This window comes from Bos mutus, chromosome 1, assembly GCF_027580195.1.
Source record: "Bos mutus isolate GX-2022 chromosome 1, NWIPB_WYAK_1.1, whole genome shotgun sequence".
In the NCBI taxonomy this organism is placed as follows: Eukaryota; Metazoa; Chordata; class Mammalia; order Artiodactyla; family Bovidae; genus Bos; species Bos mutus.
The window spans coordinates 126,057,039-126,078,704 of NC_091617.1; the positions used below are offsets into that span (position 1 = coordinate 126,057,039).

The 21,666-nt window shown below is 40.5% G+C and overlaps 1 protein-coding gene and 1 non-coding gene across 5 annotated transcripts in view; one reads left to right on the forward strand and one right to left on the reverse strand.

Annotated features, from left to right (window-relative positions):
* LOC106701464 (uncharacterized) overlaps positions 1-21,666 on the reverse strand; it is a 63,622-nt gene that overhangs the window by 8,022 nt on the left and 33,934 nt on the right. For all 4 annotated transcript variants that reach the window (XM_070375219.1, XM_070375227.1, XM_070375211.1 and 1 more), the window contains 2 exons: positions 21,086-21,221; positions 10,183-10,289 (listed from right to left, as the gene is read on the reverse strand). In XM_070375219.1, the coding sequence (XP_070231320.1) occupies positions 10,183-10,289; positions 21,086-21,221 (243 nt within the window). The remainder of the gene's footprint in view (positions 1-10,182; positions 10,290-21,085; positions 21,222-21,666) is intronic.
* LOC138989446 (U6 spliceosomal RNA) lies at positions 14,378-14,479 on the forward strand. Its single transcript, XR_011465752.1, has one exon. It is a non-coding gene; the product is annotated as a U6 spliceosomal RNA (small nuclear RNA).

Consider the following 21,666-nt stretch of genomic DNA (forward strand, 5'->3'; position numbering starts at 1 on the left):
GGGATAGAAATGGGAGGCTACTGGTGAAGCAGCCACTTTGCAACCATGAGGATAAACCATGAGGATAACCTTGCTGAGGTTAATGGTGACAAAAGAGAGGGAACCTGGGATGTGAATGACATGGTGGAGTGTCTCTTACCTCCCCAGTCTTCCTCTACTTTATTAGACCACTGTAGCTGGTTCTTTTCCACACAGCCAAGTATCATCTCAATAGGTGTGAATCATAGTCATGGAGAGAAACAAAGCTCAGAGTTGAAAAGAAAGAAACAGGATAGGTCCAAAGTAGAGGAAAACAAGGTCTTCAATAGGAAAACAAGGTCCAAAGTCTTGATCACTGAGAAAGGCAGGAAGAGTGTGGGATTCATGGCTCTGGCTGAAAGGAGTTTCAGGGGTTGGAAACCATTTGAAATGGGGCCAGCAGTATGGTTTGGGGGCCAGCCTGAAGCCTCAGAATGTTGGTATAGCAACCAAACCCACAAAAGACTGTCATGTTCCCTGAACATACTTTCGGTCATCAATTTCTTCTCCTTGTAAAGTTTTACCCATTCTTCAATGCTCAAAGTCCTTAGCAGAAGCTGAGATGACTTAAGATAGTATTAGATACTGAGATGGAATTATATAATGGTGACTGGCATGGTGAGAAAGCTATGCCCTGCTCAATTCTCTAAAAATATTTCAATCAAAATAACGCATGCTGCTGCTAAGTTGCTTCAGTCGTGTCCGACTCTGTGCGACCCCATAGACGGCAGCCCACCAGCCTCCCCCGTCCCTGGGATTCTCCAGGCAAGAACACTGGAGTGGGTTGCCATTTCCTTCTCCAATGCATGAAAGGGAAAAGTGAAAGTGAAGTCGCTCAGTCGTGTCTGACTCTTAGCGATCCCATGGACTGCAGCCCACCAGGCTCCTCCATCCATGGGATTCTCCAGGCAAGAGTACTGGAGTGGGGCGCCATTGCCTATTTGAAATAGTCCCCTTAATTTCTTTTATTTCTCACATAACTATCATTATTTCTTTCAAAATACTTAAGCATTTTCAATCCCCTATTAATTCAGTTTTTAATGCAATATTCCCCCTTTTTAAAGTCCTCCATTTTTCTGACCTAAACCATCATCTGGGACTCCCTTTTCTACACTTCTTCTGATTTCTGGATTCTGTATTCTTTGTCTATGTGAATTCCCTCACTTTGCTCAAGTATATTCTCTGGAAGCTTTCTGAGAGTGGATACAGAGGAGGTACAGAGTTTGAGTCCTTTCAAGCTACAGACATCTCTAGTTTCCACTCACGCTTGGTAAGGAGTTAGGAATGTGTAGAGTTCTCACAGAGTCGTCATGGCAGGGCTCCTTTGCCTCTAGTTTTCAGTTACGAAGTCTATGATTTTCCTGACTTCCAGTCCTTTGTATGCAATCTTTCTTTCTCTTTTTATATACTGTTGTGTGTGCTGTCGCTCAGTCGTGTCCAACTCTTTGCGACCCCATGGTCTGTCCATGGAGTTCTCTAGGCAAGGATACTGAAGTGGGTTGCCATTCCCTTCTCCAGGGGATCTTCCTGACCCAGGGATCGAACCTGGGTCTCCTGCACTACAGGCAGATTCTTTACCAGCTGAGCTAGCAGGGAAGCCCCGTACGTTGTTAGGATCTACCTTTTATTCCTAGCATTCTGAAAGCCATGATTGTCATGCACTGTGCTGAGCACTCAGTGGGCTTTTTCAATATGCAGATTTATGTCCCTTGGTTCTGGGAAAGTTCTTGGTTTATTCCTTTGATAATTCCCTTCCCTCACTTCTTTCTTTTCTTTCTGAAATTATGAGTTAGCTACTGGTGCTCTTAGACTGATCCTCGTGCTCATATTTTCTCACCAATTTTTCATCTCCCTATCTTTTGCTCTACTTTTGAAGACTTTCTTGACTTCGTTTTTCAACATTTGTTTGAAGTTTTTATTTTCACTTCTAATAACCTAATTTTTTTCCTAATCTTTTTTCATAGCATCCTGTTCTTGTTTTATAGATGCATGATCTTCTGTTTGAGAGTGTTTTAACTTATTTCTTTTTAAAGTTTTTCACATAGTCTCTATATCTTCAGGGCTCTTTTATTCTCTTTGTTTCAGGCACGGTTTCCTGTGTTGGAGAATTGCTTCATGTCTCTGGAGATTCTGAGATTTCTGTTCACAGTGAAGCAAGAGGCATCCAAAGGCTGATGGGAAGCTCCTGTGTATGTGCAGGGCTGCTTTGAATGGTGAGGGAGTGGCCAGCTCTCAGCATCTGGAATTCCTTTCTCTGGGGCTGTTCAGTTTTTCAAAGAATACCCCAGTCTTCTACATGACTATCAGCCTTCTGGAAGCAAGGCAGACAAAGATATCTTGGGTGAAAAGAAAGGCTGAATCCCAGATGTTCAATGTGTAGAATTTTCCTTACTCCTCCTATTTCTAGCTTCTCATCTAAAGCTCATTGCTGGGTGTCCTGGGTCTGCTGAAAGGCTGTTTCATTTTTCCAGAGAAAACTCCCTAAGTGTTTTCTTTGCTTCTGCTCTTGCCTCCCCCGGAATCTGTTTCAATTTAGAGCTGGAATGATCCTGTTAAAACTCAGCTTAAAATTCTCAGGTGCTTTTCCGTCTCAATAGAGTTAAAAAAAAGTTCTCGTAGTTGTCTAGAAGGCCCCCCACCCTCCACACTTACTTCTTGGAATTTTTACCTTATTACCTTCCTGTTCTCTCTCACCCCATTCCAGCCCTGCTGGCTGCCTTTCTGGCACTGGAACACACCAGGTAGCCTCCTGCTTTATGACCACTGTGCTTGCTATTCATTTACCTGGAATGCGCATCTCACAGATACTTACATGGCTTGCTCCCTTCCTCCTTTGGGTCTTTATTCAAATGTCCCTTTTCCCTGGCAGCCTCCAGCCCCTGACATATACACACTATCTCCTTTTCTTGCTTTATTTTTCTTTGAAATATAATCTCTATATGATACACAATCATATATATTTTCCTTCTTTGTGAAGTAGCTGATTTAATGTCTGTTATTCTCCACTAGGAAGTAAGCCTCATGGAGGCAGGAATTCATTGCTCAATTACCAGCATTTAGAATAGGGCCTGGCACACAAAAAGCATTTAATAAATGTATGTGAAAGAAATAAGTATGAATAAATAAACAAAGTGATCCTGAAGTATTCTTTTCAGGATTAGTCAAAAAACAGTGCTGTAAGATGTGGATTGAGACTTGTCTTTCTGTTAAATTTTTTTTTTAAACACATAAAGTTGATGTTTCTGAGGAAACATCGTTATTGTGTGTATTCCATCATTAAAATAGGTCATTAAAACTCCTTGGCTGGTAAATAAATAGCCTTAGGCTATTAATTTGGATTTCATGAGAGAAGGAGAATTAGAATTAAAAATTAGCATAATAACTTATTAATTATAAGAACACAGAAGCAATCAGAAGAACATTAGTTCTCTAACCAGTAATATTACTAATTGCTTTTAATGTTTAAAATGATGTCATATTAGGGCTAAATGTCAAGATATTTTCCCTGTAGAATCCAACCAAGTAACCTTGGTTTGAAGGGTCTTTTCTGGTATTCAAACTAACAAATCTGATTGAACTGCTCCAGCAGAAATATCTCATAATTATTTGGTTCAAAATATGAATGCATTCAAACTATTCATATGTATTACCACATTTGGGAAAAGCGGATTTCTTGAACTAGAAGGGACATTTTAACGCTTTCTAAATGACTATTTTCAGGCAGGTATTTCATGATCATCTTCCTACTTATGCAAATTGAACCATTTACCAGGCAAGCACCATGTTTTGCAGCTCCAAATATGCGCTCAGTGATAATTATTTGCCATCAGCCATCTGAGACCACCCATCATGAGCACCCACTGCAGCCTTATAATGTCTCTGGTGCAGTGTGGAATGAGAAAGCTGCTACAGTGCCAAGAAAAACCAAATGAAATCATTGACCTGCCTTCTGTTTATTGAGCCTAAATTAAAGTTAAATTTAAGTTACTTTTAACAGAATAAATCTGTTTAGTTTAAATTCAACTTAAATGGACTAGGAAGTAGATGTTCTGTTTCTCTAAAAATAAAGGGAGGATCTTAAAATCCTGGAATCATTTGATTGTTAAATGGCAATGCAGTAATTTCAGTTTAAAGATGACAGTGGGAAAAAAAAGTGACAGTGAAGTAAACAGTAATATTATAATTCTCTCTAAAGCTGCCAGTGTTAAAAAAAAAAAATCTGCAGTGTGAAATTATGTCATGCCTCTAATAAGACTTTTACTATAGAAATGATAGAAGACTGGATGCTTATATCATTTCATTCTCTCCACATAATCTACCAGATAGTGTACCAAGACGTGTCCCGTGTTTTACTAACACTGAGTTTGGATTTTCAAATGTGTCTATGCTGTCTTTCATTGAGCTTTATTGAAAACGACCTTTCTTTGTACACACTGCTATTTTTACAATGGATAACCAATAAAAACCTACTGTATAGCACATGGAACTCTGCTCAATGTTATGTGCCAGCCTGGATGGGAGGGGGCTTTGGGGGAGAATGGACACATATACATGTATGGCTGAGTCCCTTCACTGTTCATCTGAAGCTATCACAACATTGCTAATAGGCTATACCCCAGTACAAAATGTTTTGGTGTTACAAAATAAATAGATAAATAAAATTTAAAAATAAAATAAAATGACCTTTCCTCATTTTTCCACCAGCAGTAAGAGTGGCTATCATTAATTCTGGACATGTGTATTGTGAAGGAGAGGACAGGTGTGGCCAGTACTAAACAGCTGGTTCCATATGTGAGCCTCTCACTTTCAAAGGATTTTGGTTGTTGCTTAGTGGCCCAGTCACGTCCAACTCTTTGTGACTCTATGGACTGCAGCCCACCAGGCCTCCCTGTCCCTTACCATATCCCGAAATTTGCCTAAGTTCATGTCCATTGCATTGGTGATGCCATCCAGCCATCTCATCCTCTGATGCCCTCTTCTCCTTTTGCCTTCAATCTTCCCCAGCATCAGAGACTTTTCCAATGAATCAGCTGTTTGCAGCAGATGACCAAAATATTGGAGTTTCAGCTTCAGCATCAGTTCTTCCAATGAGTATTCAGAGTTGATTTCCCTTAAGACTGACTGGTTTGATCTCCGTGCCATCCAAGGAGCCCTCAGGAGTCTTCTCCAGCACCATAGTTCAAAGGCATCAATTCTTTGGCATTCTGCCTTCTTTATGGTCCAGTTCTCACAACTGTACATGACCACTGGGAAGACCATAGCCTTGACTATACAGACCTTTGTCGGTAGAGTAACGTGTCTGCTTTTCAATATACTGTCTAGGTTTTTCATAGCTATCCTGCCAAGAAGCAAATGTCTTCTGATTTCATGGCTGCAGTCAGCATCTGCAGTGATCTTAGAGCCCAAGAAGAGGAAATCTGTCACTACTTCCACCTTTTCCCCCTCTATTTGCCATGAAGTAACTGGGCTGGATGCCATGATCTTAGTTTTTTTCATATTTAGTTTTAAGCTGGCTCTTTCACTTTCCTCCTTCACCCTCATCAAGGGCTCTTTAGTCCCTCCTTGTTTTCTGCCATTAGAGTGGTATCATCCGCATATCTGAAGTTGTTGATGTTTCTCCTGTCTGTCTTGATCAGATCAGATCAGATCAGTCGCTCAGTCGTGTCCAACTCTTCTCGATCCCATGAATCGCAGCACGCCAGGCCTCCCTGTCCATCACCAACTCCCAGAGTTCACTGAAACTCACGTCCATCAAGTCAGTGATGCCATCCAGCCATCTTATCCTCTGTCGTCCCCTTCTCCTCCTGCCCCCAATCCCTCCCAGTATCAGAGTCTTTTCCAATGAGTCAATTCTTCGCATGAGGTGGCCAAAGGACTGGAGTTTAAGCTTTAGCATCATTCCTTCCAAAGAAATCCCAGGGCTGATCTCCTTTAGAATGGACTGGTTGGATCTCCTTGCAGTCCAAGGGACTCTCAAGAGTCTTCTCCAACACCACACTTCAAAAGCATCAGTTCTTCGGTGCTCAGCCTTCTTCACAGTCCAACTCTCCCATCCATACATGACCACTGGAAAAACCATAGCCTTGACTAGATGGACCTTTGTTGGCAAAGTAATGTCTCTGCTTTTGAATATGCTATCTCGGTTGGTCATAACTTTCCTTCCAAGCAGTAAGTGTCTTTTAATTTCATGGCTGCAATCACCATCTGCAGTGATTTTGGAGGCCAAAAAAATAAAGTCAGCCACTGTTTCCACTGTTTCCCCATCTATTTCCCATGAAGTGGTGGGACTGGATGCCACGATCTTCGTTTTCTGAATGTTCAGCTTTAAGCCAACTTTTTCACTCTCCACTTTCACTTTCATCAAGAGGCTTTTGAGTTCCTCTTCACTTTCTGCCATAAGGGTGGTGTCATCTGCATATCTGAGATTACTGATATTTCTCCCGGCAATCTTGATTCCAGCTTGTGTTTCTTCCAGTCCAGCGTTTCTCATGATGTACTCTGCATAGAAGTTAAATAAACAGGGTGACAATATACAGCCTTGACGAACTCCTTTTCCTATTTGGAACCAGTCTGTTGTTCCATATCCAGTTGTAACTGTTGCTTCCTGACCTGCATACAGATTTCTCAAGAGGCAGGTCAGGTGGTCTGGTATTCCCATCTCTTGAAGAATTTTCCACAGTTTATTGTGATCCACACAGTCAAAGGCTTTGGCATCGTCAATAAAGCAGAAATAGATGTTTTTCTGGAACTCTCTTGCTTTTTCTATGATCCAGCTGATGTTGGCAATTTGATCTCTGGTTCCTTTGCCTTTTCTAAATCCACCTTAACATCTGGAAGTTCACGGTTCACATATTACTGAAGCCTGGCTTGGAGAATTTTGAGCATTACTTTGCTAGTGTGTGAGATGAGTGCAATTGTGTGGTAGTTTGAGCATTCTTTGGCATTGCCTTTCTTTGGGACTGGAATGAAAACTGACCTTTTCCAGTCCTGTGGCCACTGCTGAGTTTTCCAAATTTGCTGGCACATTGAGTGCAGCACTTCCACAGCATCATCTTTCAGGATTTGGAATAGCTCAACTGGAATTCCATCACCTCCACTAGCTTTGTTTGTAGTGATGCTTTCTAAGGCCCACTTGACTTCACATTCCAGGATGTCTGGCTCTAGGTCCGTGATCACACCACCGTGATTATCTGGGTCGTGAAGATCTTTTTTGTACAGTTCTTCTGCGTATTCTTGCCATCTCTTCTTAATATCTTCTGCTTCTGTTAGGTCCATACCATTTCTGTCCTTTATCGAGCTCATTTTTGCATGAAATGTTCCTTTGGTATCTCTGGTTTTCTTGAAGAGATCCCTAGTCTTTCCTATTCTGTTGTTTTCCTCTATTTCTTTGCATTGATTGCTGTTCTTCAGCTTTCTTATCTCTTCTTGCTATTCTTTGGAACTCTGCATTCAGATGTTTATATCTTTCCTTTTCTCCTTTGCTTTTCACTTCTCTTCTTTTCACAGCTATTTGTAAGGCCTCCCCAGACAGCCATTTTGCTTTTTTGCATTTCTTTTCTATGGGAATGGTCTTGATCCCTGTCTCCTGTACAATGTCACGAACTTCATTCCATAGTTCATCAGGCACTCTGTCTATCAGATCTAGGCCCTTAAATCTATTTCTCACTTCCACTGTATAATCATAAGGGATTTGATTTAGGTCATACCTGAATGGTCTAGTGGTTTTCCCTACTTTCTTCAATTTAAGTCTGAATTCGGCAATAAGGAGTTCATGGTCTGAGCCACAGTCAGCTCCTGGTCTTGTTTTTGCTGACTGTATAGAGCTTCTCCATCTTTGGCTGCGAAGAATAGAATCAATCTGATTTCGGTGTTGACCATCTGGTGATGTCCATGTATAGAGTCTTCTCTTGTGTTGTTGGAAGAGGGTGTTTGTTATGACCAGTGCATTTTCTTGGCAAAACTCTATTAGTCTTTGCCCTGCTTCATTCCATATTCCAAGGCCAAATTTGCCTGTTACTCCAGGTGTTTCTTGACTTCCTACTTTTGCATTCCAGTCCCCTATAATGAAAAGGACATCTTTTTTGGGTGTTAGTTCTAAAAGGTCTTGTAGGTCTTCATAGAACCATTCAACTTCAGCTTCTTCAGTGTTACTGGTTGGGGCATAGACTTGGATTACTGTGATATTGAATGGTTTGCCTTGGAAATGAACAGAGACCATGAACAGTATGAAAAGGCAAAATGATAGGATACTGAAAGAGAAACTCCCCAGGTCAGTAGGTGCCCAATATGCTACTGGAGATCAGTGGAGAAATAACTCCAGAAAGAATGAAGGGATGGAGCCAAAGCAAAAACAATACCCAGCTGTGGATATGACTGGTGATAGAAGCAAGGTCCGATGCTGTAAAGAGCAATATTGCATAGGAACCTGGAATGTCAGGTCCATGAATCAAGGCAAATTGGAAGTGGTCAAACAAGAGATGGCAAGGGTAAATGTCGACATTCTAGGAATCAGCGAACTGAAATGGACTGGAATGGGTGAATTTAACTCAGATGACCATTATATCTACTACTGTGGTCAGGAATCCCTCAGAAGAAATGGAGTGGCCATCATGGTCAACAAAAGAGTCTGAAATGCAGTACTTGGATGCAATCTCAAAAACGACAGAATGATCTCTGTTCGTTTCCAAGGCAAACCATTCAATATCACAATAATCCAAGTCTATGCCCCAACCAGTAACGCTGAAGAAGCTGAAGTTGAACGGTCCAGCCTGGCATTTCTCATGATGTGCTCAGCATATAGGTTAAATAAACAGGGTGACAGCAGACAGCTCTGTTATACTCGTTTCTCAATCTTGAACCAGTCAGTTGTTCCAACAGGGTTCTAACTGTTGCTTGTTGACTCCCATACAGGTTTCTCAGGAGATGGGTGAGGTGGTCTGATATTCCCATCTCTTTTAGAGCTTTCCACAATTTATTATGATCCACACAGTTAAAGGCTTTGGCATAGTCAATGACAGAGACGCAGATGTTTTTCTGGAATTCCCTAGCTTTCTTTCTCTATGATCCAGCAAATGTTGGCAATTTGATCTCTGGTTCCTCTGCCTTTTCTAAACCTTGTTTGGACATCTGGAATTTCTTGGTTTGCATAAAGCTGAAGCCTAGCATGCAAGATTTTATACACAACCTTACTAGCATGGGAGATGAGTGCAATTGTCTGATGGTTAGAACATTCGTTAGCACTACCCTTCTTGGGAAATTGGGATAAAGATTAACCTTTTCCAGTCCTTTTCCAGGCCAGACCCAGCGGCCACTGCTGGGTCTTCCAGATTTGCTAACATAATGAATGCAACACCTTGATGACATCATCCATTATGGTTTTGAAGAGTTCTGCTGGAATTTCATTGCATCCACTAGCTTTATCAACAGCAATGCTTCCTAAGGCCTACTTGACTTCACTCTCCACAATGTATGGCTCTGGATTAGAAAAGGATTACATGATAAAAAAATACCCTTAATGCTCTCTCTGTACCTATCACACTTGAGCCATTCTTTGATGATCCAGGAAGCATATCAGAATCTTATGAGGGCTGTTACTTTAGTTTTCCAGTTGATACCTGGAGAAATCTTTGCAGGTCAGGTTGGGAGAAAGAATAGAGAACAGGAGACAGGTCCTCAGAGAATAGGTGAGGATAAGAGTTCAGGGCTTCCCTGATGACTCAGTTGGTAAAGAATCTGTCTGGAATGCAGGAGACCCAGGTTCGATCCCTGGGGAAGATCCCCTTTGCTATTCTTGTCTGGAGAATTCATGGACAGAGGAGCCTGGTGGGCTACAGTACATGGGGTCGCAAAGAGTCAGACACGACTGAGTGACTAACACTTTCACTTTTCAAGAGCACAGGAGAAAAGAAAGAGCAACAGCAAAAATTTCATTTCAACAACATTCATCACCTAGATCAAAGACTACATATCACATCCTAAGAGCACTAGAACTTAATGCAAATCACAGGCCACACAATGGTGGCCAGCCTGTGACAGTGATCCTGGTCATCACTTAGCTCCAGCCAGTTGTTCAGTGGAAAAAGTGGAGCAAGTTGTGAGTAGTGCAGCATTTGGGAAGGAGTGGATGTGGACAGGTGAAGGGGAACACAAGCTGAAAACACCTACCTGTCTTTCTGGCTCTCAGTGCTTCAAGTAGGTCAACAGCAGCCTTTTCTCCCAGGACATTGTTTCCAAGGTCAATCTCCTTTAAGTGGACAGAGTATTTGATCAGGCTGACCAGAGAAAGTGACAAAACAAAATGGTGTTGTACCAAGCATGGTTATGCAAAGAAACGCAATCCAGTTATTTTGGAGTATGCTCTTTTTTCTTTTTTTTTTTAAGGTCCTCTCCACCGCCCCTCCCCTCCCTCCCAAAGATGCGGCACTGACCCAATTTGAAACTGAAGACATCCTGAATACAGTTTCTCCCCCAATTTAATCTCTCTAGTTTGGGTGCCTCTCCTAAGTAAGCTGGTACGATAAGGATTTTAGCTGCCTTAAATATTCCATGCATTTATTTATTCAAAAGATATGGCGTGTTATTGCACAGTGCTTCTCAGTCTTTTAGATTTTACACACCAGTAAAATGTCAGATAACTGGGGGGTGGGGAGACAGACAAACGTCACTTGGGCAACTTTTGGTAGGTCTAATAACTTTCACCTAGTAACACTATAGAAGAACATATATTTTTATATAAAATTAGGAAGAGTACAGTCTCACAATAAAGGATTTTTAAATTGAGTTTTAAAAAACGTTTATTGATTTGGTTGTGTTGGGTCTTAGTTGCGGCATGCAGGGTCTTCCGTTGAGGCACAGAGGCCCTAGTTGTGGTGCGTGGGTTCGGTCCTTGCAGCGCGTGGGCTCTCTGGTTGTGGAACGTGGGCTCCAGAGCACATGGCTCAGTAGCTGCAGCGCATGGCTTTAGCTGCTGTGTAGCCTGTGGGATCTTAGCTCTCCCACCAGGGGCTGAACCTGTATCCCCAGCATTGCAAGGTGGATTCCTAACCACTGGACCACCAGGGAAGCTCCCAAGGTTAGCTTTTTAAATGAAGTAAGTTTAGCTTTATGGAAAATGAACACTCTACCTATCTTTATTTTTCTAGTTTCTTTGAGGATCATTGAAACTTCATTCATTTCCTGGCCTTGGCCTGCCAAATGGACTTAGGGAGTCTCTGGCATTGTAAGTGGGCATGGAATCTGGGTGAGGTCCTAGGTTCTGAAGTCCTAGGCTCTGGATCAGCTTTTATGTTTTGTCAACTCTGTGATCATGGGCAGGCCACAAGCCATGTTGGGTCTTATCTTCCTCATCTGTAAATTTGGCCTCAAAAGGGTGAGTTTGCCTATTTCACAAGGTTGTGGAAAAATAGAATGAAGCCATTTTTATGAAAGCATTTGCAAAATGCAATACCAATGATGCTATTAATTCTGAGTGTATAGTTACTAAGTGCACATTAAGTGCCTGACATTGCAGGGACTAAAAGCAATTTAACACATGTTCTTGGGACTTCCCTGGTATTCTGGTGAATAGGAATCCTCTTCAGCTGCCAACGCAGGGAACACAGGTTTGACCCCTGGTCCAGGAAGATTCCACACACCATGGAGCAACTAAACCCATGTGCCACAACTACTGAGCCTGTGCTCTGCAACAACAGAAGCCACCATGGGGAGAAGCCTGCGCTCCAACCAGAGAGTAGTTCCCGCTTGCTGTAACCTGAGAAAGCAGGAAGGAAGACCCAGGGCAGCCAAACATAAATAAATAAGTAAATAAATAAAATAAAAACAACCCATGGCCTGTGCTCTGAAAGAAATTATCATAACTATCAATAAAACAATTTTAAGCCTTTACCATGTGCTGGGGACATGAAATTTCAGTTAGGGTCAGTAGTGAATACAAGGCCATTCTCTTGCTACCCACAATTTCTATTGATTGAGGAGCCAGAATTCAAAGCCAGGACTGAATGGTCTTGCCAGACTCTGCCTCTCGATCTCACTCCCAAGGAAAGAGTCTGCCTAATCAGGACTTGACAAGCTTTGGCTTCCTGAACTGCCTGACTATGTCCAATTCCTTCAGAGAAGATGAGGGAGAGCTGGGATGCTTCAAGGAGGAAACGGAGAAAGAGGAGCACCAAAGGAGAATGGAGGGTGTTGAAGACAAATTTTACAACTCAACCATTCTATATCTAGGTCTGATTCCGGATGCCATGGATTTAACCACTATGCTTTGGATTTACGGAGCATTCACTATGCATCAGATATGATCATGGCCACCCACATGTTTAAGTACTGTGCTTGGCACAATGGGGCGTTCCAAGGGTATGAGTGGGGCTGAAAGCCAGCCAAGGTCTGTTTGCCAAGTCCTGGGCATGAAGCATAGACCTGGAAGGGATAACTTCCTCTGACTCACTGGTGAGAGGAAGAGCCTTTTAATTTCTCTACCCAAAGGGGCACTTTTTCTAACTCATATAGAGATGCTAGTTGGAGCCTTAGGCACTACATTTAGCACCTCATATATGATCTCATTTACCCTACAACAATCTCTTTAGTTAGAGACTGTTATTATCCCCGATTTTACAAAGGAGGGACTGAAATACAGAGAAGTTATTTAACTTGCCTGAGATTAAATTGTGACACAGGGATGTGAACGTAGGCAGTTTGCTTGAAAATAACCATGAAGTATGATTCAAATATACCAAGGAAATGTTTGAATTTTCATTAGTTCTTAATATTTACAGTTTGATTAAATATTAAAAATAATAACCATGAAGTATGATTCAAATATACCAAGAAAATGTTTTAATTTTCAGTAGCTCTTAATATTTGCAGTTTAAAACAGAGAACAAAGAGATCTAAGTATTTAGTGTCAGAACTAAAAAAAACAAAAAGATGCAAAAGGAATTCCTGGTCCTGGTGCACATTGTTAAGTTGTATTTATAACCCTGTCACACATGGCCAGCAGCTGCACAGGACCCTGTGCTCAGAAGGGCTCCCCACTTGGTTAAGTGCTCTGTCATCCTCTTGAAATGCTTAATAATATTTGAACAAGGGCCCATGAGTTTCCATTTGCATGGGGTCCCTACAAATTCTGTAGTCAGTTCCTGTTGTCACGTTTAGTGTGGTCAGAGAAGAAGGTAAAATCTGACAGTCAGCGTTAAGTAATTATATTGTTCTATCAGCCCTATAGACCACTATTAGAGGAATCCTGGTCAGAGGGAGGTGTGGTTCATGAGATGAGGAACCAGCAGGGTTCCTGCACCCAAACCAGCATTTGAGTTTCTGCCTTGAAGTCAAATCCTCTGATACTGCCTTTTGGGGTAGGCTTAAGCAGCAGAGTTAGGTAAAGACTCATCACACACAAAAGGCATATCTCTTGACCCTGGATCAGCTAATCTGAAGGTGAGGCTAGACCCAGGTGCTACCAAGGGTGCATAGTGCCAGGAGGCAGGCAGTTGGTTAGTGCCCCACGATCTCCATCACCAAATCTTACCCCAACATAAATGCATATGCATAAGCTACCCCAAGTAAACATTTAATTAAGCAGACCCATGGAGCTGATTTTGCTAGCAGGCCCCCTCACAAGTCCCTTGCCTCCTCATTCATCCACTGAGCTCCTCCTTTGTAAATCCTCAGGACATTCAATGATAAAAGGTGAGGAGCCATAAATCTGTTCTCCAAAGTGCTCCTGGAGCCTGTTTGCTCATCCTCCAACTTGGTCTACAGCTGGCGCAGAACTGGACTTGCCAGAGTGCGGGTGGAGGGTTGTGAAGATGGTGCTTCTACTTCCAGGGCATCAGCCTGTCAGAACTCATAGAGGTGAAGAAGGAAAATGAGTGTTAGACCTGCAGATGGAGAAATATGGAGGGGAGCTATCCTTGAGGTGAATATGCAGCTCATTTCAGAAGTCACACCAGAAAATAACCCATGAGATAGAGTGAGACTAAAAAACCCCAGAGAAGATGAATGATACAAAGGCCATGGATATTAAGTTTGGGCTAAGCTGTCTTTATGAGTTGATGTTGTAGGTCACTAGAGCAGTAAAGAGAAAGTCTTAAAAGCAGCCAAAGAAAAAGACAAATTATGTTCAAAAGAAAAAAGATAAAAGTAACTGCAGACTTCTTTTCAGAAACAATGTAAGCAGAAGACAGTGGAGCAACATCTTGAAAGTATTAACTGTCAGCCAAGTATTCTATATCCAGGAAAAAAATCTTAAAAAATGAAGGCAAACATACCACACATACTAAAACTCAGAGAAGTCATCACAAGTAGGTCAGGACTATAATAAATCTATAAAAAAAGTCCTTCAGATCAAAGGAAAATGATACTAGTGTTGTCTTTGGCAACACATATACTAAAATTGGAACAACAGAGATTAGCATGGCCCCTGAACAAAGATGAGGCACAAATACATAAAATGTTAAAAAAAAGGGAAAATGATACCAGAGAGAAATTTGGATACATCCAAAGGAATGAAGAAGACTAGAAATGGTAAATGTGTGAATAGGTATAAAAGACTTACCCTTCTTTTTAAGAAAATATTAACTGCTTAAAACAAGTATAATGATAATATGTTTGGGGATTTATAACAGTAAAATATATGATAACAGTAAAACAAAGAATGAGAGGGAATGGAAATGTAAGATTTTTAAACTATAAGTGAAATAGTACATTATTTGAAGGTAAATTGTGATAAACTAAAATGAATAGTGTGCAATCACTAAAAAAAAAGTATAGCTAATGGAACAATAAAAGAGATAAAAATGGAATTATAAATATTATTCAATCCAAAAACAGAAATATACTTTAAATTGAACAGAAAAAAAAAACCACATACGACAAAGAAAACAAATAACATGATGGTATGTTAAAATCCAGTCATATTGATAATCATATTAAATATAGCTGTCTAGATAAAAAACAGTTAAAAGACAAAGATTGTCCAAATAGGTTTTTAAAAAAATAAGATCTCAACTATCTGCTGTTTATAAGAATTTAGATAAAAAAATATAGATAGGCTAAAAGTAAAACGACAGAGACAGATATATCATGCTAATATCAATCTAAAGAAGATTGGAGTGGATATATTAATATTAGTCAAGTTAGATTTCAGAGACGGGAATAAGACCAGAGATAAGAGAAAAATATTACTAGGGATTTCATAATGATAATAAGGGTCAATTCTGCAAGAGACTTAAGAACCCTAAAAGTTCATGCAGCTAATAACAGTGCTTCAAAATACATGCAGTAAAATTGATTAAACTGCAAGGAGATATTTGTTGTTGTTGTTCAGTCTCTAAGTCATGTCCGACTCTTTGCAATCTCATAGACTGCAGCATGCCAGGCTCCTCTGTCCTCCGCTATCTCCTGGAGTTTGCCCAAATTCATGTTCATTGAGTAAGTGATGCTATCTAACCATCTTATCCTCTGCTGTTCTAGTCTCCTTTTGCCTTCAATGTTTCCCAGCATCAGGGGCTTTTCCAATGAATCAGCTCTTTGTATCGGGTGGCCAAAGTACTGGAACTTCAGCATCAGTCTTTCCAATGAATATTCAGGGTTGATTTCCTAGAGGATTGACTGGTCTGACCTCCTTGAAGTCCAAGGGACTCTTAAGAGTCCTCCAGCACCACAATTCGAAAGCATCAATTCTTTGGCACTCAGCCTTCATGATCCAGCTCATACATCCATACATAACTACTGGAAAAACCATGGCTTTAACTATATGGACCTTTGTTGGCGAAGTGATGTCTCTGCTTTTTAATATGCTGTCTAGGTTTGTCACAGCTTTCCTTTCAAGGAACAAGTGTCTTTTAACTTTGTGGCTGTAGTCACTGTCTGCAGTGATTTTGGAGCCCAAGAGAAAAAAATCTCACTGTTTCCACTTTTCTCCCTTCTGCTTGCCATAAAGTGATGGGACCAGATGACCAAATCTTAGCTTTTATTAATGTTGAGTTTCAAGCCATCTTTTTCACTGTCCTCTTTCAGCCTCATCAAGAGGCTCTTCAGTTCCTCTTCACTTTCTACCATTAAAGTGTATCATCTGCATATCTAAGATTGTTGATATTTCTTACAGTAATCTTGATTCCACCTTGTGATTCATCCAGCCTGGTATTTTGCATGATGTTCTCTGCAAATAAGTTAAATGAACAAGGTGACATTATACAACCTTGTTGTACTCCTTTCCCATTTTAAACCAGTAAATTGTTTCATGTCCAGTTCTTTTTTTTTTTTTTTAAGAAAAATGATACAAGTAAATTTATTTACAAAACAGAAATAGACTTACAGACATAGAAAATAAACCTATGTTTACCAAACAGGGAAGTGGGGAAAGGGATAAATTAGGAGTTTGAGATTAACATATAAACACTGCTGCTACTAAGTCACTTCAGTCGTGTCCGACTCTGTGTGACCCCATAGACGGCAGACCACCAGGCTCCACCGTCCCTGGGATTCTCCAGGCAAGAACACTGGAGTGGGTTGCCATTTCCTTCTCCAATGCAGGAAAGTGAAAAGTGAAAGGGAAGTCGCTCAGTCGTGTCCGACTCTTAGCGACCCCGTGGACTGCAGCCTACCAGGCTCCTCCGTCCATGGGATTTTCCAGGCAAGAGTACTGGAGTGGGGTGCCATCACCTTCTCCGTCATGTCCAGTTCTAACTGTTCCTTCTTGACCCACATATAGGTTTCTCACAAGACAGATAAGGTGGTCTGGTACTCCCATGTCTTTAAGAATTCTCCAGTTTGTTGTGATCCACATAGTCAAAGGCTTATCACAGTCAATTGAGGCAGAAGTAGATGTTTTTTTTTCTGGAACTTCCTTGCTTTCTTAATGATCCAAGGAATGTTGGCAATTTGATCTCTGATTCCTCTGCCACTTTGAAACCCAGCTTGTACATCTGGAAGTTCTTGGTTCACACACTGCTCAAGCCTAGCTTGAAGGATTTTGAGCATAACCTTGCTAGCATATGAAATGAGCACAATTGTATGGTAGTATGAACATTCTTTGACATTGTCCTTCTTTGGGATTGGAATGAAAACTGACCTTTTTCAGTCCTGTGGCCAGTGCCGAGCTTTCCAAATTTGATGATATATTGATACTTTTAAAATTACAATTATCTCTATCTCAATAATTGATAGAGCAAGTTAACAGAAAATTTGTAAAGATATAGCAGATGTTACAACACTTGAGCAACACTGCTGACCAGCTTGACCTAACTGACATTTATGGAATATTTTCCTCCAATAATAGCAGAATACACATTCTTTTCAAGTGCACATGGAAGATTTACCAAAATTGATCATAAATTTTGATCAGTTGGGTCATAAAACTGGTATGTTTTCCACCCACAGCAGAATTTACTTAGAAATCAACCAAAAAAAATATGAAAATTTAACAAATATGTGAAAACTAAACAGCCCTCTTCTAATAATCCATAGGTCAAAGAAGAAATCAAGAGGGCAATTAGAAAACAGCTTGAGTTGAATAACAATAAAGATACAATATATCAAAATTTGTAGGATGCAACAAAAGAATACATCAGTTCAGTTCAGTTCATTTCAGTCACTCAGTCATGTCCGACTCTTTGTGACCCCATGAATCGCAGCACGCCAGACCTCCCTGTCCATCACCAACTCCCGGAGTTTACCCAAACTCACGTCCATTGAGTTGGTGATGCCATTCAACCATCTCATCCTCCGTCGTCCCCTTCTCCTCCTGCCCTCAATCTTTCCCAGCATCAAGGTCTTTTCAAATGAGTCAGCTCTTCGCATCAGGTGGCCAAAGTATTGGAGTTTCAGCTTCAACATCAGTTCTTCCAATGAACACCCAAGATTGGTCTCCTTTAGGATGGACTGGTTGGATCTCCTTGCAGTCCAAGGGACTCTCAAGAGTCTTCTCCAATACCTCAGTTCAAAAGCATCAATTTTTCAGTGCTCAGCTTTCTTTATAGTCCAACTCTCACATCCATACATGACTACTGGAAAAACCATAGCCTTGACTAGATAGACCATTGTTGGCAAAGTAATGTTTGCTTTTTAATATGCTGTCTAGGTTGGTCATAACTTTCCTTCCAAGGAATAAGTGTCTTTTAATTTCATGGCTGCAGTCACTATCTGCAGTGATTTTGTAGCCCAAAAAAATAAAGTCAGCCACTGTTTCCACTGTTTCCCCATCTATTTGCCATGAAGTGATGGGACTGGATGCCATGATCTTAGTTTTCTGAATGTTGAGCTTTAAGCCAACTTTTTCACTCTCTTTCACTTTCATCAAGAGGCTCTTTAGTTCTTCTTCACTTTCTGCCATAAGGGTGGTGTCATCTGTGTATCTGAGGTTATTGATATTTCTCCTGGCAATCTTGATTCCAGCTTGTGCTTCTTCCAGCCCAGTGTTTCTCATGATGTACTCTGCACATAAGTTAAATAAGCAGGGTGACAATATACAGCCTTGACATACTCCTTTCCTGATTTGGAACCAATCTGTTGTTCCATATCTAGTTGTAACTGTTGCTTCCTGACCTGCATACAGATTTCTCAAGAGGCAGGTCAGGTGGTCTGGTATTTCCATCTCTTTCAGAATTTTCCACAGTTTATTGTGATCCACACAGTCAAAGGCTTTGGCATAGTCAATAAAGCAGAAATAGATATTTTTCTAGAACTTTCTTGCTTTTTCAATGATCCAGCAGATGTTGGCAATTTGATCTTTGGTTCCTCTGCCTTTTCTAAATCCAGCTTGAACATCTGGAAGTTTACAGTTCACGTATTGCTGAAGCCTGGCTTGGAGAATTTTGAGCATTACTTTGCTAGCATGCAGATGAGTGCAATTGTGCAGTAGTTTGAGCACTCTTTGGCTTGCCTTTCTTTGGGTTTGGAATGAAAACTGACCTTTTCCAATCCTGTGGCCACTGCTGAGTTTTCCAAATTTGCTGGCATATTGAGTATACTTAGCATTAATATAAATATTTATATTTGAATTAAAAAGGTTTAAAGTCAATAACTTAAACCTCTACCTTAATAAACTAGAAAGAGAGGAGAGCATATTATACCCAAGGTAAGCAGGATAAAAGAAATGATAAAAAAGAATAGATCAAGGAAATTGAATAAAGATTAACATTAGAAAAAGCCAGAAGTTGTTTTTTTGTAAAGATCAATAAAACTGACAAATTTCCAATCAGATTAATTGGAAAGGAGCAAACAAATCAAGAATTTCAAACATGGAAGAAGGGATATCACTACAGATCCCACATGAAAAAGATTATAAGAAAATATATGAATAACTTGATACCAATACATTTGAAAAGTTAAATGACATGAACAAATTTCTTGAAAAGACACAGTTTTACTCAAAAAAAAAAAAAAAGCCAGAACAGCCATCTGTCGATTAAAAAATTGAAGTTGTAGTTTAAATATCTTTCCATAAAGAAAACTCTAAGTCCAGATATCTTCATCATTGAATTTTAGCAAATATTTAGAGATGAAATAATGTGAATTCTACACGACTTATTTCATTAAGTAGAAGAGGAGGAAACACTTCCTAACTCATTCTGTGAGGCCAGAATTACCCTGATCCCCAATACCAGCTGAAGACATTACAAGAGAAGTATAGACTAACATTCTTCATGAACATAGACACAAAAGTTATTTTCTTTTTTTAATTAAAAAAATATTTTCATTGCTGTGCATGGGCTTTTTCCTAGTTGTGGTGAGCAGGGGCTAGTCTCTGCTGCAGCATAAGGGCTTCTCATCATGGTGGCTTCCCTTTTTGTGGAGTACGTGCTCTAGAGTGTGGGCGCAGTAGTTATGGCACATGGGCTTAGCTGCCCCATAGTACATGGAATCTTCCCAGATGAGGGATTGAACCTGTTGTCTCCTGATTCTTAACCACTGGACCACCAGGGAAGTCCAATGCAAAAATGCTTAACAAAATGTTAGCAATATACTAAAAGGATAATACATTAGAATATAGTAAATCTAGTGTTGTACTATGGGTTAACAAAACTAAGTTTACTAATATATTTACTATAAAAAATACCAGCAAAGTTATCCAAGTTGTAAATCTCATCCTTCCTGAATAAGGAAATACATTAGAGAAGGAATTTATTACTTTATAAATAGGGACTTCCCTGGTGATTCAGTGGTTAAGAATTAGCCTTCCAACACAGCGGATGTGGGTTGGATCCTTCGTCTGGGAACTAATATCCCATGGGGCAACTAAACCCCTGCGCCACAACCACTGAGGCTGAGCTCCAGAGCCTGCAGATCACAACTATTGAAGCCTGTGCACAGCAACGAAGAACGACTGCAGACAAAAATAAATAAATATACAAATAATTATTTTTTAAAAATAGTCTTCAATCAAGCCCTCAAGCCCCAAATCTTGGCTATGCTCTATTGCCCTTGATTGCCCCAAGATGCTATAATTACTGATGTCCTAAGATGGACAACTGTCCTAAGAGCCAATCCAGAAAGCTTTCTCACAGGGCTACCCATGCTCACTTATGGCTTGGCCTACTGGGCATGCATTTTCAGGAGAGTGGACAGGGAGACAATCAAGGGTGGGAAGATAAAAGCGGCAAGGAAATATTCTGTTTTCTAGAAGCTTCCAAGAATAGCTCTTTCTCCTTTTAAGGAGATTGGGACAATTTTGTAATCAAACACAAAGGAGTGTTCACTCTTGAGTAGGCTGCCTTTCTTCCTCACGTCACATTGCTTAGATTTACATTATATCCTGACCATAGGGAAGAAAAATCTGGAAGTCATACCTCTTGCCTTGCCTTAGTTGTCAATTTTTTAAAATGGGGCTTCTAATGAGGTCTTTAAGACCCATTTGTGGGCTAACATACAACTATCTGCCATGCCATTTTCATGATTTCAGGCCTTCCCACAGATCAGGTACCAATGACAAGATGGATCACTGCTTTCCTCTCAGCTGAAAATCTCACTTGGCACGACTCACAAGCTGCAATTAAATGATTGTCCCCATGATTTAACCCAAGCACCTCATTTTGGAAGGTGAACAAATAAACCATTTTAGTTTTCTACTCACCATGTTAATATTTGAGTTAATTCCAACAAGTCATTTTCTCCTTCTTTTCCCTTTCCATCTATACCATTATCTGCTAAATACAACTTCACTAACCAAGGACCAGTTTCAATCAAATCTTTAATTTTTTTCTTGATTCCTGTAGAAAGACCAGAGTATTTGATTATTTTTAGACAATAGTTCTCCCATTTCACCACCTTAATTGATTTTAATTTTTAAGATTATACTGATCTAACTTGTGTCGGAGAAGGCAATGGCACCTCACTTTAGTACTCTTGCCTGGAAAATCCCATGAACAGAGGAGCCTGGTAGGCTGCAGTCCATGAGGTTGCTAAGAGTCAGACACAACTGAGCGACTTCACTTTTACTTTTCACTTTCATGCATTGGAGAAGGAAATGGCAACCCACTCCAGTGTTCTTGCCTGGAGAATCCCAGGGACGGGGGAGCCTGGTGGGCTGCCATCTATGGGGTCGCACCAAGTTGGACACGACTGATGCGACTTAGCAGCAGCAGCAGTGGATCAGACAGGCAGCAGACCACCAAACAGTGACCATGACTGTTTTTTGGGTGCAAGTTTGGTTTT